Source organism: Bufo bufo, chromosome 1 (genome assembly GCF_905171765.1).
Source record: "Bufo bufo chromosome 1, aBufBuf1.1, whole genome shotgun sequence".
In the NCBI taxonomy this organism is placed as follows: Eukaryota; Metazoa; Chordata; class Amphibia; order Anura; family Bufonidae; genus Bufo; species Bufo bufo.
In genome coordinates, this window is record NC_053389.1 from 135,832,113 (window position 1) to 135,852,269 (window position 20,157).

General features: G+C 46.8%; 1 protein-coding gene across 1 annotated transcript in view; it reads right to left on the minus strand.

Moving 5' to 3' along the window:
- DNAJC11 (DnaJ heat shock protein family (Hsp40) member C11) overlaps positions 1–16,380 on the minus strand; it is a 196,479-nt gene extending 180,099 nt beyond the window's left edge. Inside the window, exon 1 of the mRNA XM_040429902.1 lies at positions 16,259–16,380. Within this exon, the coding sequence (XP_040285836.1) occupies positions 16,259–16,330 (72 nt within the window). The 5' untranslated portion in view covers positions 16,331–16,380. The remainder of the gene's footprint in view (positions 1–16,258) is intronic.
- Positions 16,381–20,157: the final 3,777 nt, after the last annotated feature.

Below are 20,157 nucleotides of genomic sequence, written 5' to 3' on the forward strand. Positions count from 1 at the left end.
GCTGCTTTTTGGAGGGCAGATATCACAAAACCAAAATATAAAATGGCCGCGTTGGGAAGGGGTTAAAACAGTGCTTTATCAGTACTGAATCTTTAACTTTAGCTATAAAAAAAACCCTGGTTTTCAAGGGTCGACATTAGGACTGCAACGAATAACTCTAAACAAAATAAAATACTTGATGCTAATTTTTGGCATCGAGGATTCGTTTGTCATGTGACCACGGAGCGTGAGTGAAGCGCTTGCTATTACTCACGCTCTGTGGTCTCCCGCCGGCCCGCACTGCGCTGCACTGAATCCTGACACATCTTCAGGACATAGTGCACATAAGCGATCGCTATGACCTGACGCTGTCACACATCAGGACACGAAGAAGAGGCACCCCTACAGGAAAGGCAAGTATTAAACTGATGACTAGGAGTGGAGGGCACGGAGGACTGATGGCATGGGGAGGCTGATGCACAAAGTACTGATGGCAGAGGACTGATGGCATGGGGGGGCGATGGCACAGTACTGATGGCATTGGTGGTGATGGCACAGAGGACTAATGGCATGGGAGAAGCTGATGGCACAGAGGACTGATGGCATTGGGGGAGGTGATGGCACAGAGGACTGATGGCATGGGAGAAGCTGATGGCACAGAGGACTGATGCATGGGGGGAGGTGATGGCACAGAGGACTGATGGCATGGGGGGGCGATGGCACAGTACTGATGGCATTGGTGGTGATGGCACAGAGGACTAATGGCATGGGAGAAGCTGATGGCACAGAGACTGATGGCATGGGGAGCTAATGGCACAGAGGACTGATGGCATGGGGGAGCTAATGGCACAGAGGACTGATGGCATGGGGGAGCTAATGGCACAGAGGACTGATGGCATGGGGAGCTAATGGCACAGAGGACTGATGGCATGGGGGAGCTAATGGCACAGAGGACTGATGGCATGGGGGAGCTAATGGCACAGAGGACTGATGGCATGGGGGAGCTAATGGCACAGAGGACTGATGGCATGGGGGGAGCTAATGGCACAGAGGACTGATGGCATGGGGGGAGCTGATGGCACAGAGGACTGATGGCACTAGGGGAGCTGATGACATGGAGGGGTTGATGGCGCTGAAGACTGATGGCATGAGGGGGAAGCTGATGGCGCTAAGGACTAATGGCAGGGGGGGTCTGATGAGTTGTTATAAAGGAAAACTCTCTTCTAAATAGGTTTTAGAGTACTCGATTAATCGTTGGATTCATCGATAGAATTCTTGATTACTAAAATAATCGATAGCTGCAGCCCTAGTCGACATTCACTGTAAAGGGTGAAGACAAAGAATGAAGATGATCAATTATACTGTTTGAATGGCTCCTTCAGCTTCCACATTTCATGCATTGGTCATCTATCATTATTTACAATTTATCCTATGTTAAAAATGAATCATATTTCATCTTCTTTCCAGAATTCAACGGATGGTAAATTTCAAGGCCGGCAGGTCTTCGGTTATTGAATGGTGGAGGTGGTCAATGGGGATTTAGAACCATGGCCGCCCAAGAGCATATCAAGTAGACTTCAAAAAGTATATCTTCACATATTTTAAGGACCCATCTCTCTCTGTATTCTAGAGCTTTAAATACAATTTGAGGAAGGGCACGCGTCTGAAACAAAGGCCCACGGGGTACATCTGGCAGAGGTACAGCTTCTATCCTCTCATCACCTCGCCATGTTTTATTCATTTTGACTTATTTTGTTCTGTCACAGTGAAAGACTCCTCTTTATGTTGACCTCAGTACTTTTCACGTTAAATTACAACCTATTGATATTCCTGGCTCAATCTGCTGAGATATTATATCAACAGCGTCAAGGCTCAAGCCAAATGTATGTATTTCTTGAAAAAAAAAAAAAAATAGTTATGACGGCAAAAATATATTAGGCAATACAAAAGACGGCTAAAAATGCAACGCTGATCCAACGTATGGGAGGGGGCGTTCTGCCTTAGCATTATTTGATGTATAGAACATTGGTTTTTTCTTGACCTTCCAACGGGTTCCTTGTCAATTCCCTTTATGCCTCCAAATGCATAGATTGGCAACAAGAACAGCTTTATTTATAGCTGCTGAAAGAGACAGGACGATGCTGGGAAATTGTAGAGACGAGTAGTGAAAAAGGAGAGGAGGAGGAGATACAGAGTGGGCGGGTAATTATTTCCTTCTCTTCTTGACAAGTGACGTTCATATTTCTTCCGAAAATTTTCCACGCCAACAAACCCCGCATTAAAAGAATTAAATCGTATGAGGCGACCAAAATGCAGACAACAAACATAATTAGAAATAATGATAATGCGCCATTATCTATTCTGAACAGGTGCTTTAAAAGGAAATCACATTTACATTGGACAAACAGTGATAATCCGCGGCTAAATAGCGGTAATAAGGATTAAGGATCTAACGCCATATACATCTTACAGCTGAGTGACTGGTTGTGGCTGGGCTTACCCATTTTATCTCCATCACAGACCATGGATGTAACTTTGGTGGGTCCCTGCACAACACTTAAAGGGGTATTCCCATAAGGCCTCTTGCACATGTCCGTATGCATTTTGCGATCCGCAAAAAACGGATCTGCAAAAAAAATATGCATGTCATCCATGTGCATTCCGTACTTTGCGGAACGGAACAGCTGGCCCTTCATAGAACAGTACTATCCTTGTCCGTAATGTGGACAATAATAGGACATGTTCTATTTTTTTGCAGAACGGAAATACAACATACGGAAACGGAATGCACACAGAGTAACTTCCGTTTTTTTTTTGTGGACCATTGAAGTGAATGGTTCCGTATACGGAATAAAAACAAAAAACGAACGGACACGGAAAGAAAATACGCTTGTGTGCAAGAGGCCTAACAGAAAGAGATGGCCCATTGGTATCACTTTCTGTTAAGTCAAGGTCTGATATCCAGGACCCCCATGATCCTGAGAGGTAAAACAGCACTGTGGCCTCCACTTTTCTCCATATAGTGGTGCTCCCATCCACCAGCTACGTAGAGAACATACCTCTAGCTATGTAAACTGGGTCGTGCTGCAATTCTCTGTAAAGTCTTTAGTCGGGAGCCGCACTATGCGCAAAAAAACTGTGAAGGGTCAAAAACAGTGATACTGTTGTTGGGATCCAAGCAGTGAGACCCCTACCAATCATAAAGTGGTGTCATATCCCATCACTTTCTGCAATAAGAATACCCCATTAAAGGGGTTTAGAATAAACTTTAGATCATCCAGTGTCCATATCACCTATGAGGACATATTATCATAGAGAAGGAGGGGGGAGGGGGGGGGGGACGACCGCTGCAATGCCTCCATCTCTAGAGAACCCGGCATGATTATGGTAGCCAATTCATCTGAATAGGCACTGTGCCAGCACATATTTCCTGAAGCAGCGCTGCTTCTCGCATATCCAACCCCATCCCACTGCAAAATCAAAACTGGTTCCTAGATTACCAGTTCCTAGTGTGCACTGAATTGCCAGCTACAGGTGAAACTCGAAAAATTTGAATATCGTGCAAAGTTTATTTATTTCAGTAATGCAACTTCAAAGGTGAAAATACATATGAGAGACTCATTACATGGAAAGCGAGATATTGCAAGCCTTTATTTGGTATAATTTGGTTGATTATGGCTTACAGCTTAGGCTTAGTTCACATCAGCGTCAGCCTTTCCGTTCTCCTGCTCAGTTATAGGAGCAGGAGAACGGAAAGGACGGATTCGACACATAACTGAGCCGAACGGAGCCTACAGACCCCATAGACTATAATGGGGTCCGTTAGGTTTCCGCTCAAAAGATGATTTTGGAGCGGAGACAAAAGTTGTGTGCGCAGGACTTTTGTCTCCGCTCCAAAATCATCTTCTGAGCATTATAGTCTATGGGGTCTGTAGGCTCCGTTCGGCTCAGTTATGTACCGAATACGTCCTTTCCGTTCTCCTGCTCCTATAACGGAGCAGGAGAACGGAAAGGCTGAACGCTAATGTGAACTCGACCTTAGGCTACTTTCACACCTGCATTACGTGCGGATCTGTCTGGTATCTGCACAGACGGATCCGCACCTATAATGCAAACGATTGTATCCGTTCAGAATGGATCTGTTTGCATTACCATGAACAAAAAAATAAAAAAAAAATGTATTTTTATTTTTTGTTCATGATAATGCAAACGGAACTGTTTTGACTTACATTGAAAGTCAATGGGAGGCGGGTCCGTTTTCAATGCACCATATTGTGTCAGTGAAAACGGATCCATCCCCATTGACTTAGGCTACATGCACACGACTGTATGTGTTTTGCGGTCCGCAAATTGCGGATCCGCAAAAAAAAAACGGATGACGTTCCGTATGGCATCCGTTTTTTTTGCGGATCCATTGAATTAATGCCTATCCTTGTCCGCAAACTAGAAAAAAAATAGGACATGCGCTATTTTTTTTGCAGAGCAACGGAACGGACATACTGATGCGGACACGGTGTGCTGTCTGCATTTTTTGCGGACCCATTGAAATGAATGGGTCTGCATCCTATCAGCAAAAAAAAACAGATTGGACACGGAAACAAAATACAGTCGTGTGCATGAGGCCTTACGGTAAATTACAACCTTAGGCTACATTCACACGTCCGTGGTGTGTACACACCAGCTCGGGACACCCCTATAGAAATGCCTATTCTTGTTCGCAGCTGCGGACAAGAATAGGACATGCTCTATCTTTTTGCGGAGCTGCGGACCCAAAGATCGGGGCCGCGCTCCGCAAATGCGGATGCGGACAGCACACTGTGTGCTGTCCGCATCCATTCCGTCCCCATAGAGAATTAATGGGTCCGCATCCGTTCCGCAATTTTTCAGAACGGGTGCGGACCCATTTTGCGGACGTGTGAATGGACCCTTACATTAAGGCCTCATGCACACGACCGTATTTTGTTTCCGTGTCCGATACGTTTTTTCTGCGGATAGGATGCGGACCCATTCATTTCAATGGGTCCGCAAAAAACGCGGACAGCACACCGTGTGCTGTCCGCATCAGTATGTCCGTTCCGTTGCTCCGCAAAAAAAAATAGTGCATGTCCTATTTTTTTTCTAGTTTGCGGACAAGGATAGGCATTATTACAATGGATCCGCAAAAAAAACGGATCCACAAAAAAAACGGATGCCATACGGAACATCATCCGTTTTTTTTTTGCGGATCTGCAATTTGCGGACAGCAAAACACATACGGTCGTGTGCATGTAGCCTAAGTCAGGACGGATCCGTTTGGCTCCGCATCGTCAGGCGGACATCAAAACGCTGCATTCAGCGTTTTGGTGTCAGCCTCCAGAGCAGAATGAGGCTGAACGGAGGCAAACTGATACATTCTGAACGGATCCTTATCCATTCATAATGCATTGGGGCTGAACTGATCTGTTTTGGGCCAATTGTGAGAGCCCTGAACGGATCTCACAAGCGGACCCAGAAACGCCAGTGTGAAAGTAGCCTTATGAAACCCCAAAGTCTCTAATTTTGAGGTGCCCTTTGCTCAGGGGGTATGGATTAATTAGCTGACTAGTGTGTGACACTTTGAGCCTAGAATATTGAACCTTTCCAGAAAATTCAAATTTTAAAGGGAACCTGTCACCGGGATTTTGTGTATAGAGCTGAGGACATGGGTTGCTAGATGGCCGCTAGCACATCTGCAATACCCAGTCCCCATAGCTCTGTGTGCTTTTATTGTGTAAAAAAAACAGATTTGATACATATGCAAATTACCCTGAGATGAGTAGAGCTTGAAAATATGATTCTTCTCTGGTCACACAAGTAAGATATGGCTCTTATGTTAATTTGCATAAAAGGCGGAAGTACAAAAATGCATAATACTTATTGAATTTGTCTGCAAATGAAATTAAAAGTGTCATTTATATGTTTAGGGTAACACAATGAACATTTAGAAACGTTCAGTGAGCGTAGTAGAGGTGACAGGTTCCCTTTAAGTTGCATTACTGAAATAAATGGACTTTTGCATAATATTCTAATTTTTTGAGTTTACACTTTATATTTAACTAAACTTTGTGTTTGCCTCGTATAAAGAGCCTAATCAGAAGCGTCCAAAATTCATCGACTGCTCTAATGCGTCCGTATCCCCATGAACTATTTTATCTGCTCCACTATTTTGGTTCACGTGGCTCTGCTTTTGTTAAAATTCAACTCTGCATCTCTGGTCCTACCACATCACATAACTATAAGGGTCCAATGACTTGCACCTTCTCTGTAGTCAGAGACCCCCACACTCAACGTTATCTCACTCCTGCTGCAAACTCATCCCTGGAAATCACCTACCTTATTCTTGCTCTACTGTAACATAGAAAACAACAGTGTTGTGGCCAACAACATTTATTTCTACTGGTGTAAAGTAGATTCCACCTTTCATTTTCCAATTAAGCTGTGAAAAATGAAAGGTGGAATCTGATTGGTTGCTATGGGCAACTAAACCAGTTCTACTTTACACCAGTGTGATAAATCTCGCGCCTCCCCCAAGTTCACAAGATTCCCTTAAACAAAATATGAGAAGATCAATTTTATCTAGACTTTCCCTTTTAAACGTGTATGAAGCATGCATACACAGAAACAGGGCATCTGCAGCCCTGGTATTTCCCAGCGATGTGGACCTTTGACCACTCCGTCCATAACCCCCTCATGGGATGCAATCAGGCTTCACACACAAATATACGAGAAGCAGCTGACGTCACGGCACCCTTACATGATCATGTATTGATTGACATGGGAAGCACATTCTGTTGCAGGAGACGTTTGCACCTTTCTGCCAACAAGGTCACAAGCCTCAACAACAAGGTGACGCCACAAGCTGCCACCGAGCGGTGCCTGTTATTAAAATGCATTAGCCGTTTTATAGCTTCATAGATCTAAAGGAAAGTAAATTACAGACAGAATAGCAGAAAACGTATAGAAAGTCTGAGCTGCAAGAGACAAATGAACGCCTGTCTCAGGAGACCACAAAAAGAACGTGTATATAACAGATAAGGAACTTTAGTAGCAACTGAGATGGAGTCTTATACAACACCCATCATGGTTTTTTTTGCATAGCTAAGGCTACTTTCACACTAGTGTTGTTTTAATCCGGCGTTCAATTCCGACACCGGAACTGCCCGCCGGATCCGGAAAAACGTGTGAAAACGGATTACATTTGAATCCTGATAAGGATTTTGATCACAATGAAAAAATGCATTGGAAAAACGGATCCGCCATTTATGGACTTTAAACTCTTTTTTAAAAATTTTCGGGTTTAACATGCAAAAGCCGGATCCGGTTTGACTGAACACACAGCGCCGGATCCGGCGTTAATGCAAGTCAATGGGAAAAAGACCGGATCCGGCGTTCAGTCAAAGTGTTCAGGATTTTTGGCCGGAGGTAAAAATACAACATGCTACGGTTTTCTGAAAAGCCTGATCAGTCAAAAAGACTGAAGTGAAGAGATCCTGATGCATCCTGAACGGATTAGGCTACTTTCACACTTGCGGCAGAGAGATCCGGCAGGCAGTTCCGTCGCCGGAACTGCCTGCCGGATCAGGCAAAATGTATGCTAACTGATGGCATAGTAAGACTGATCAGGATCCTGATCAGTCTTAAAATGCCTGATCAGTCGAAAAAATGCATTGAAATGCCGGATCAGTCTTTCCGGTGTCATCCGGCAAAAACGGATCCGGCATTTATTTTTTCACCTTTTTTTCAGTCTGCGCATGCGCATACCGGAACGACGGATCCGGCATTCCGGTATTCTGAATGCCGGATCCGGCATTAATACATTCCTATGGGAAAAAATGCCTGATCCGGCGTTCAGGCAAGTCTTCAGTTTTTTTAGCCGGAGATAAAACCGTAGCATGCTACGGTTTCTCTTTTGCCTGATCAGTCAAAACGACTGAACTGAAGACATCCTGATGCAAACTGAACGGATTACTCTCCATTCAGAATGCATGGGGACATACCTGATCAGTTCTTTTCCGGTATAGAGCCCCTGTGACGGAACTCTATGCCGGAAAAGAACAACGCAAGTGTGAAAGTAGCCTTACTCTCCATTCAGAATGCATGGGGATAAAACTGATCAGTTCTTTTCCGGATTTGAGCCCCTAGGACGGAACTCAGAGCCGAAAAAGAAAGACTTTGCAACAAGAAGAGCTTTTTTTCACCTTGCAACAACCTGTAGACCCCTTTCCCTCACTGTAGGCCAGGGGTCAGCAACCGTCGACACTACAGCTGCTGTGAAACTACAACTCCCAGCATGCACCCTTGCTCAGGCTGTTCTTGTAAGGTCACTTACACACTTGCGGCAGAGGATTCGGCAGGCAGTTCCGTCGCCCGAAACTGACTGCCGGATCCGGCAATCCGGACGCAAACTGATGGCATTTGTCAGACGGATCCGGATCACAGCTGAGACCCCCACCAATTACAAGTCCTGTTTTCCCCATTTGAACGGAGTAACGGTCAGACATGTGCGATGCTACAACATCAGAGTGCTCGGCCACCTTTGTCATCCGGAAAAACGGATCCGGTATTATTTTTTTTTGCATTTTTAAAGGTTTGCGCATGCGCAGACTGGAAAGCTGGATCCGTTTTGCCGGTACACTTAATGCCGGATCCGGCACTAATACACTTCAATGTAAATTAATGCCGGCATTCCAGCAAGTGATCAATATTTTTGGCTGGAGAGAAAACTGCAGCATGATGCCGTGTTTTCTCCGTCCAAAAAACGTTAGAAGGACTGAACTGATGCATCCTGAACGGAATGCTCTCCATTCAGAATGTATGGGGATAAAACTGATCAGTTTTTTTCGGTATTGAGCTCCTATGACAGAACTCAATACCAGAAAACAAAAACACTAGTGTGAAAGTACCCTAACTTCTATCAAAGTGAAAGGAGGATTCTGGGGGTTGTAGTTTCAGAACAGTTGGAGTGTCAAAGGTTGCTGTTACCTGCTGTAGGCGAAATTTCCCCTATAGCTATAAGTAGAGAAGAGAAAGGAAGGGTATGCAGCTGCAGCGTGTCTGTGGGACTGCATGCTTGGAAAGGGGAGGAACAGCACAAAGCCAGACCTGTAGCTAGGCTTTCCTTTAACCAGTTGATTGCCCGTAACCAGTATCTAAACACCCTAGCTCAGGCAAAGTGGCTTGCTGACAGCCCTCTGGCAACAAGCACCAAGCCACATGTCCCAGTTGCCCTCCCCAGTTACACTCCTGTACAACGGGGAAGCATATGACTGGCTTAAAGGGGTATTCCCATCTGGGACATTGATGGCATACCGCTAGAATATGCTATAAGTGACAATAGTTGTCACACATGGGGATGCCCAAAGTGAAGAGAGAGCAGCCGCGCATGTGCGTCCACTTTCCGTTCATCGATATGAAAGTTAAACAAATAGCCCAGCGTTGGCTCAGCTATTTCCACATTGCAATAACGCCTGTACAGTCATCACAGGCGCCTGTACAGGCAATTTTACTCTCTGAAAGAAGGGTCATGTGTATTTCTACTCATGAGGCTTTCTTTGGTCGAGAGTGCTGTTTTCGTGTAGCCTTTGTAGTCTGTTCAGTCGCTGCCGTCCACATCATTAATCCTGGTGGGGTGGCAGGAACTGAACAGGCCTCACACAGGCTGTACTGATACAGCACTCCAGATCATCGCAGGCACCCGGCAGTGACTGAAGCCAGGCTACCGCTGTAACAGCCAGCACGGAAGATAACAACGATGCTGGACGTTTAACTCCCTAGATGCCGCTGCTATTGCCTGCAGCATCTAGGGAGTTAAAACAGCCAGCAGGTTAGGACAGGTCTCCCAGTCAACATCAGCCCCCAATGAATGAAGCTGTGGGGAGCTGATGTGGTGCCATGGCAGCTGGGGGTCTAAGGCTCCATTCACACGTCCGCAATTTCGTTCCGCAAAATTGCGGACCCATTCATTTCTATGGGGCAGCACATCGTGCTGACCGGACACGGAATTGCGGACCCGCACTTCCGGGTTCGCCCTTCCGTTCCGCAAAAAAATAGAATATGTCCTATTCTTGTCCGCAATTGCGGACAAGAACAGGCATATTCTATTAGTGTCGGCAATGTGCGGACCACAAAATGCGGAACGCACATTGCCGCTGTCCTTGTTTTGCGGATCCGTAAAACACGGTGCGGACGAGTGAATGGAGCCTAACATGGCTGTATGTCTATGTCTGTGTGACAGACACAGCATAATAGACAGCCTGTACTAGTACAGTGATAGGCTATAATCCACTGGTATACAAGGTATACCAGTGAATTATAAAAGTGATGTCTCCTAGTGGAACTAAAACAAGAATAAAATTTGATTTAAAAAAAATATTTTTTTTTTTTCTTCCATAAATAGTGGTTAAAAACACACATGCACACATACATGTTTGCAGCAACCCATATAATAAACACAGCATTCTATTTATACTCCCCTTAAATAACATCACCACTGTCCTAAAAAATAAATGTTAGTAAGTCCCGTGTACCCCAAACAATGATACCAATGAAAACTACTTGACTGCAAAAAACAAGCAAGTTAAGAATATAACAGCACAAAAATGTTCTGGCTCTTGAGAATGCAGAGGCATAACGGGGCATGTTAGTATTGTTAAAAAGTAGTAACAAAAACATATAAAACTACACATATTTGATATCACCCTAATAGTACTGACCCATAGAATAGCAGTAACATGCTAGTTATGCTGCACAGTGAACGCAATGGGGGAACGGCGGGGATCACCCCAAAAAGGTAAAAGTTAATAAGTTATATGTACAACAAAATGGTGTCACTAAAAAATACAATACATCCCACAAAAAACAAGCCCTTATACAGCCACATTGACAGAAAAATATAAAATGTTTTGGCCAGGAAAAAAAAAATGCCACCCAGTGTCTTGTGTTGTACTCCTTGGCTGAAAATACTCCTCAAAAGTGCTAAGAAGAGTATGTCTTCCTGGAAAAATGTTGTGCGACCTCTGCCCATAGCAGTGAATGGAGAGGTGGCCGTGCGTGCACACTGCGCTCTCCATTCACAGCTTTGGTTTTCCAAAAAATAGCCGAGCGCCCTACTGAGGCCATGTTCTCTAGATAGGAGAGGATCCCACACCCATCTGCTAGGATATGCTATCAATGTCCAAGATGGGCAAAACCCTTTAAAGCACACATGACACCAGGAGAAGCCTGGGACACGTGTGAGTAGCATTTTAGGAGATAGGTTGTTATATAACAATACGCTTTTATTGCTGTGTTTTGGTTTTATCAAGTCCTATAGAGAAGAAAAAAAAATCATGAGATTCCACCTTTCATTTTCCAAAGGAGCTGTGAACAATGAAAGGTGGAATCTGAGTGGACAACTAAGGGCGGGTTCGCACTTGCGTTAGGGTATTCCATTATGGGTTCTGTTTATAATGGAATTTATAGACAAAATGAAAAACGGATGCCTTTAAGAGGCATTCCGTTCTGATCCGTCATAATAGAAGTCTATGGGCAATCATAACGGATCCGTCTGCTTTCCGTTATGCAGGACGAAAAACAAAGTTCTGTCGACAGGACTAAGGCTACTTTCACACTCGCGTTTGGTGCGGATCCATCATGGATCTGCACAGACGGATCTGTTCAGATAATACAACTGCATGCATCCGTTTGTATTATGTGTAACATAGCCAAAACGGATTCGTCTTGAACACCATTGAAAGTCAATGGGAGGCGGATCCGTTTTCTTTTCTATTGTGCCAGATTGTGTCAGTGAAAACTGATCTGTCCCCATTGACTTACATTGTGTGCCAGGACGGATCCGTTTGGCTCAGTTTCGTCAGACGGACACCAAAACGCTGCAGGCAGCGTTTTGGTGTCCGCCTCCAGAGCGGAATGGAGACTGAACGGAGGCAAACTGAGCGGATCCTTTTCCATTCGAAATGCATTAGGGCAAAAGTGATCCGTTTTGGACCGCTTGAGAGAGCCCTGAACGGATCTCACAAATGGAAAGCCAAAAAGCCAATGTGAAAGTAGCCTAAGCCGGTTCTACTTTACATCAGTTTGATAAATCTCCCCCAAAATGCAAAAATAATATGCTATAGTCTATGGGGCAGCCAAAGGTGGCCGAGCACTCTGATGTTGTAGCATCGCACATGTCTGACCGTTACTCCGTTCAAATGGGGAAAACAGGACTTGTAATTGGTGGGGGTCTCAGCTGTGAAAACCCCCAGTGATAACTGCAATGCCATAATCCTACAACATCTTGCAGGTCCCTAACACAAAACTATTATTATATTGGGCCATTTCCACTGTTTCCTTGCAGAACACAGACTGCCATTTATAGAAACCTTCATAAAACAGGGGAGCGCTGAAGAATGTGACTGCCCCACGGTCGATGAGCTCTATTGGAAGATGGGAAATTTCTATAATGGGTGCCTTGGTAAACTTCTGTCACTGGGGTGTACATGGAGAACAGTCCTATAGTAAAGACAAGTACCGCATATACATGCATATACACCCCCAAGTGCCCTTTTACATTCCCCATGCACGGATGATCACACTAGTCTACACGGTAAACACGAGACTGACCTATTGGGACAATGTATTCCCTAATGTAAATTAAAGCCATCAGCAATCTCCAAGGAGTTCTGTGACTACATGAAAGCGCAGGAACATAAGATAGGGGAATTTTACATGGGGAGACACAGAGGACAACGATCGAGAACATTGATCCCAAATATCACTGGCCGTTCATTATCAATGATCCCTGCTGTTACTACGATCATTCATCCCTAGAAATTATCATTGTTTATAAGCAACACATTTCTTTCTACCAGATAAATAATCCAATCTGCTAGCAAATGAGGGTTTGCTTTATTGTTGGCTGATCGAGGACACTTTCACAGGGGCCAGATATGATTGGCCCAATCATTTGCTTGTGTAAAAGGCCCTTAAAGTGGTTGTCTCACTGCAAGTGACATTTATCATGTAGAGAAAGTTAATACAAGGCACTTACTAATGTATTGCGATTGTCCATATTGCCTCCTTTGCTGGCTGGATTCATCTTTCCATCACATTATACACTGCTCGTTTCCAGGGGATATGGCCACCGCTGCAACACAGACATGAGATGGCTGGAATGGGAACTGCTGTGCACGTGTGCCTATGTGCGCTCCCACAGTCCTTGCCACCAGAGAGGCTGGGGCTTTTTCCTATAGTAAGCTAGCACGACCACTGCTGTTGGAGTGCAGGGTGGTCATAACCCTCTGTATACAAGTGTATAATGTAAAGGAAAAATGAATGGAGGCAATATGGACAATCACAATACATTAGTAAGTGCCTTGTATAAACTATTGGGGTCATTTATCAAACTGGTGTAAAGGAAAACTAGCTTAGTTACCCATAGCAACCAATCAGATTTCTACTTTCATTTTCCAAAGGAGTTGTGAAAAATGAAAGGTGGAATCTGATTGGTTGCTATGGGCAACTAAGCCAGTTCTACTTTACACCAGTTTGATAAATGACCCCATATGTCTAAATGATAAATGCCAGTTGCTGAAATCAGTTGACCGCTTTAAAAGTTCTGTCCAGCCTTTTCTAAGTGATGGTCTATCTGCAGGATAGGCCATCAGTAGCTGACTGGTTTGGGTCCGACAACTCACCAATCAGCTGTTTGGGTGTAGCTCTGTTGTCAGAAGAGGTGCCGAAGCTACAAAGCACCATAAACCTTGTAGTGGAGGAAGCTTGTTACTACAGCACTGCCACCATTCACTCCAATTCATATTAAAATCAGAATCTGATGGTTAGGCCTCATGCACACGACCGTTTTTTTTTTCCGGTCCGCAAAAACGGGTTCTGTTTTTCCGTGACCGTTTTTTCGTCCGTGGGTCTTCCGCACACTGGCCACCAATGATATTAATACAATAGAGGGGGGGCCGGGGGGGAGGCCGCACACTGGCCACCAATGATATTACAATAGAGGGAGGGGGGAGGCCGCACACTGGCCACCAATGATATTACAATAGAGGGGGGGGGGGCCGCACACTGGCCACCAATGATATTACAATAGAGGGAGGGGGGGGGCCGCACACTGGCCACCAATAATATTACAATAGGGGGGGGACGGGGGGCCGCACACTGGCCACCAATGATATTCAAACTGGGGAGGGAGGGGGGCCTGGCAGCCCCTGATCTCTTATAGGGGGTTATGATATGCACAATTAACCCCTTAGGTGCAGCACCTGAGGGGTTAATTGTGCGGATCACAGCCCCCTGTAAGAGATCGGGTGCTGCCAGGCAGCAGGGGGCAGTCATGTACACAGTTCGTAGTATATTCTAACTAGAAGCGTCCCCATCACTATGGGAACGCCTCGGTGTTAGAATATACTGTCGGATATGAGTTTTCACAAAGTGAAAACTCATCTCTGAAAAAGCTTTTATGCAGACGGATCTTCGGATCCGTCTGTATGAAAGTAACCTACGGCCACGGATCGCGGATGCCAATCTTGTGTGCATCCGTGTTCTTTCACGGACCCATTGACTTGAATGGGTCCGTGAACCGTTGTCCGTCAAAAAAAAATAGGACAGGTCATATTTTTTGGACGGACAGGAAACACGGATCACGGATGCAAAACGGTGCATTTTCCGATTTTTCCACGGACCCATTGAAAGTCAATGGGTCCGCGGAAAAAAACGGAAAACGGCCGTGTGCATGAGGCCTTATTTGAATATTATTTACAGACAGGTCAATGGAATTTCCATTTATATGCCTCATATACCGCATGAAGCTCTGCAAAAAGAAAACTCAGTTGGCACCATGAGGAGAAGCACATTCACTGGAGAGGCAAGCGGGTGCAAGAGAAGCACAGACCAGAAGAAAGGTGAGGGGTTGCACAGAAGGCACAGACCTGGTGCAGTACAGTCACCAGGTAGGAGAGGGTGATGCAAGAGAGGTGCAAAGGGGGTACACAGGAGGGACAAGCCATAAATGAGATGAGGGTGAACAAGGGAGGCCCAAACTAGAGGAGAAGAAAGCGAGATGAAGGGCACACATACGTCACCAGACAGGAGAGGGACATGCAAGGGAGGCACAGTCATTAGAGAGGCACAAGGATGGTACAGATGAGGTGATGCGGGGTCACCACAGACAAGAAGAGAGGTGAAGGGGGTGCGGGGTCACCACAGACAAGAAGAGAGGTGAAGGGGGTGCGGGGTCACCACAGACAAGAAGAGAGGTGAAGGGGGTGCGGGGTCACCACAGACAAGAGAGAGGTGAAGGGGGTGCGGGGTCACCACAGACAAGAAGAGAGGTGAAGGGGGTGCGGGGTCACCACAGACAAGAAGAGAGGTGAAGGGGGTGCAGGGTCACCACAGACAAGAAGAGAGGTGAAGGGGGTGCGGGGTCACCACAGACAAGAAGAGAGGTGAAGGGGGTGCGGGGTCACCACAGACAAGAAGAGAGGTGAAGAGGGTGCGGGGTCACCACAGACAAGAAGAGAGGTGAAGAGGGTGCGGGGTCACCACAGACAAGAAGAGAGGTGAAGAGGGGGCGGGGTCACCACAGACAAGAAGAGAGGTGAAGAGGGTGCGGGGTCACCACAGACAAGAAGAGGAGAGGTGAAGAGGGTGCGGGGTCACCACAGACAAGAAGAGATGTGAAGAAGAGGCAAGGACTAGAGGTTAAGGGGACACCGGAGAGGCACGGACCCGAGGGGAGGCAATGGGGCAGTCACTAGAGAGGCTCAGTCATAACACAGGTGAGGGGAAGCACTACCCAGAGAAAAGATAGGGGTTAGATCGAGGAAAAGACAGAGGGAACACATAAGTGGCCCCACCCAGAGGAGGGCACATATCTGGGTTAGGGGCCCTATATACAGGAAGACAACAGACAGGAGACGTGAAGCGCCTCTGGGGTTCGGAGAAGTATACTGTATAGGTATAAGAAGTAGAGCTACGCCGGTAGGAGGCGCTATATTTACTGTTCCTAAATAAACCTCAATGTGACCTGCAGCCTCGTGTCCATTCATATTCTGGTACTTTTTAGTTAAGGCGCCCACTCATAATAGACGTACACAGGGAACAGCTCGGCTGCAGCCCCACTCCGTGTCACCCAGGTGACAGCTCCCGGGGTCATCGCACGATGCCGGTTACAACCGCCCCGCAGACACACGCTCTCCCCAGTCTCTCCAGCCTCACACTCCAGGACAGCAGGCCAGACACCCGCCTACACTCCCAGCCAGACGCTCACCTCCCTGCGGACGTTTAATAGCGAATAATAGTCATCGTTATCCACTTCTTCCTCCATAAAGGCCGCCGCCATCTTCACAACCTTTCACCTTGACTGCCGAGTGCAGCGGGAACATAGATCAGCCGGGGAAGAGGAAGCTCCGCGCAGCGACATCTGCAGGACGGGGGAAGAACTACAGCTGCTATTAGACTTCAGCTGCTGGACAGCTCACCCATTTACTGCCTGTAAGGCAATGTGGGAGATCAGTCAAATATTAACTCTGCTGAAAAGCTAAAATTCTGGAATTCAATATTGACTTAATCATTTGATTTGCATAAAAGGGTGTGGTGTCAGCACATTGTATTGATGACAAATTACTAGGGTATGTCATCAAAGGAGATTGAGGTCCAACTGCTGTGACCACTAGAGGCTGGTGGAGGGAATTGACAGCAGTGCTAAGAAAGTTCTATGTTAATGCGTTTCTGTGTTAATGCGTCTCCTATCAGTCACAGGGTCAGGCAGGGCTGCCGAGATTTGTAGGCAGCAGCCTAGGGTCCTATTAAATGGAGGCGAGTACAATTTATGGATAAAAAAAAAACGAATCTAAAAAACAATGCTATCCCTTTAAATGTCTTTGTATAACCAATTGGACTGTGTGTCTGTGGTACCCGGAGATGGTGCAGCGTCCTGACAGCACCCCCACAGCACCCCAAAAAGCCCTTTTTAGGGCTGGTACATCAGTCTGCTTTTTTTTATTTTTATATATATATATTGCAGTTGCCTGCCCCTGTGTGAGAGGCTGCAGGCTCACAGACTGTACTGTGTGCACACCATTCATACAGGGTGTCACAGACAGTACCTTGCAGATAAAAAAAAAGGCAATTTTTTTTTTTTTTTTAATATATAATCGCAGTTGCCAGACAGTGAGAGGCTGCAGGCTCACAGACTGTACTGTGTCCACTGGCCAGGCCACCACTCATACCGTTACAGGGTGTCACACTCACTACCTGGCAGATAAAAAAAAGCCAATTTATTTTTTCTCTGTGATATAATCGCAGTTGCCAGACAGTGAGAGGTTGCAGGCTCACAGACTGTACTGTGGCCACTGGGCAGGCCACCACTCATACTGTTACAGGGTGTCATAATACATTGCAGATAAAACTAAAGTCAATTTATTATTTCTCTGTAATAAATATAATCACAGTTGCAAGCCAGTGTGTGTCAGGCCCACACAGACTGTACTGTGCCCACTGCCCACCACTTATATAGGGTGGCACAGTACCTTGCACGCATAGTACTACTTATCTAAAAAAAAATGACAGGCAGAGGCAGGACACCCCGCAGGGGCCGTTGTGGTGCTGTGATTTCCACTGGCGCTGGAATAATGCCCAGTGTTCAGAGGCCACGTACCCTGAACCCGAAAAATTCGGAGAAAATAGTTGACTCGCTTACACAGGACACCCAATCTTCAACAGCTTCCGCTAAGAACCTTGACGCACCATCCTCCTCCAGCTCAGCTTCGGTCACCTGCTCTCAATTTACCACTCTCCCGCCCGCCGCCACCACCACCACCACAGCCACCACAGCCGCTTCACTTGATCCGTCAGAGGAGTTATTTACACATCAGTTGGATGAAATTAGTGATGCGCAACCATTATTGCCAGAGGATGTAGATAACAGGGATATGTCTCAGTCAGGCAGGATTACACACATGGACGTACAGTATGATGATGATGATGATGATGTTGTACCCGCTGCTGCTTCCTTTGCTGAGGTGTCAGATACAAGTGAAGTGGTTGATGATAACGATGTGTCCGTGGATGCCACGTGGGTGCCTGCTCGAAGAGAAGAAGAAGAGGGGGAAAGTTCAGAAGGGGAGACAGAGAGAAGGAGGAGACGAGTTGGAAGCAGGAGGAGGTCGTCGCAAGGAGCTAGTGGCACAGTCAGACAGCATGTATCGGCACCTGGGGTAAGGCAGACAACACGCCAATCAACGCATGCTGTTGCCACCACCAGAATGCCGTCATTGCAAAGCTCAGCAGTATGGCTTTTTTTTGTGTGTCTGCCCCTGATAACAGCAATGACATTTGCAACCTGTGCCAAAAGAAACTGAGTCATGGGAAATCAAACACCCACCTCGGTACAACTGCTTTGCGAAGGCACATGATCGCACATCACAAACGCCTATGGGATCAACACAGACATGAGTACAAGCAGCACACAAACTCAAAGCCGCCATCCTCCTCCTGGTCCAGCATCTTCAGCCACGTCAACCACTGCTGTCCTCCTTGCCCCCTCTCAACCATCCGCCACCCCGTCTCTCGCCTTGAGCAGTTCCTGCTCATCTGCCCACAGTCAGGTGTCTGTCAAGGACATGTTTGAGCGTAAGAAGCCAATGTCACAAAGTCACCCCCTTGCCCGGCGTCTGACAGCTGGCTTGACGGAACTCTTAGCCCGCCAGCTTTTACCATACCAGCTGGTGGAGTCTGAGGCCTTCAAAAAATTTGTCGCTATTGGGACACCACAGTGGAAGCTACCCGGACGAATTTTATTTTCAAAAAAGGCAACCCCAAACCTCTACTCTGAAATTGAAAAGGAAGTCATGGCATCTCTGGCATACAGTGTTGGGGCAAGGGTCCATCTGACCACTGATACCTGGTCTGCAAATCACGGTCAGGGCAGGTATATCACCTACACTGCGCATTGGGTCAACCTGCTGATGGCTGACAAACATGGAATGCGTGGCTCTGCAGCGGAGTTGGTGACACCGCCACGACTTGCAGGCAGGCCTACTGCTACCTCCTCTACTCCTCCTACTCCATCCTCTTCGATAACCTCCTCGGCTGAGCCCTCTTCTGCTGCGGCATCTGGCTGCACATCAACTGAATCCCCCCAGCTCGCCAGGGGCTATTCCACATCCCGGATACGACAGTGTCACGCGGTCTTGGGGTTGACTTGCCTTAAAGCAGAGAGCCACACCGGACCAGCACTCCTGTCCGCCCTGAACGCACAGGTGGATCAGTGGCTGACCCCGCACCAACTGGAGATCGGCAAAGTGGTGTGTGACAATGGAAGCAATTTGTTGGCGGCATTGAATTTGGCCAAGTTGTCACATGTGCCGTGCATGGCACATGTGTTGAATCTCATCGTACAACGCTTTGTGTCTAAGTACCCAGGCTTACAGGACGTCCTCAAGCAGGCCAGGAAGGTGTGTGGCCATTTCAGGCGTTCCTACACGGCCATGGCGCACTTTTCAGATATCCAGCGGCGAAACAACATGCCAGTGAGGTGCTTGATTTGCGACAGCCCGACACGTTGGAATTCAACACTCCTAATGTTCAACCGCCTGCTCCAACAAGAAAAAGCCGTCAACGAGTATTTGTATGACCGGGGTGCTAGGACAGCCTCTGCGGAGCTGGGAATTTTTTTGCCACGTTACTGGACGCCCATGCGCAATGCCTGTAGGCTCATGCGTCCTTTTGAGGAGGTGACAAACCTAGTCAGTCGCACCGAAGGCACCATCAGCGACCTCATCCCATTTGTTTTCTTCCTGGAGCGTGCCCTGCGAAGAGTGCTGGATCAGGCTGTAGATGAGCGTGAAGAGGAAGAGGAAGAGTTGTGGTCACCATCACCACCAGAAACAGCCTTGTCATCATCGCTTGCCGGACCTGCGGCAACGCTGGAAGAGGAGTATGAGGAATAGGAGTCAGAGGAGGAATGTGGCTTTGAGGAGGAGGAAGACCAACCACAGCAGGCATCCCAGGGTGCTCGTTCTTGTCACCTAACTGGGACCCATGGTGTTGTACGTGGCTGGGGGGAAGAACCGTCAATGACATAAGTGAGGACAAGGAATGGGAAATGAGTAGCTCGGCATCCAACCTTGTGCAAATGGGGTCTTTCATGCTGTCATGTCTGTTGAG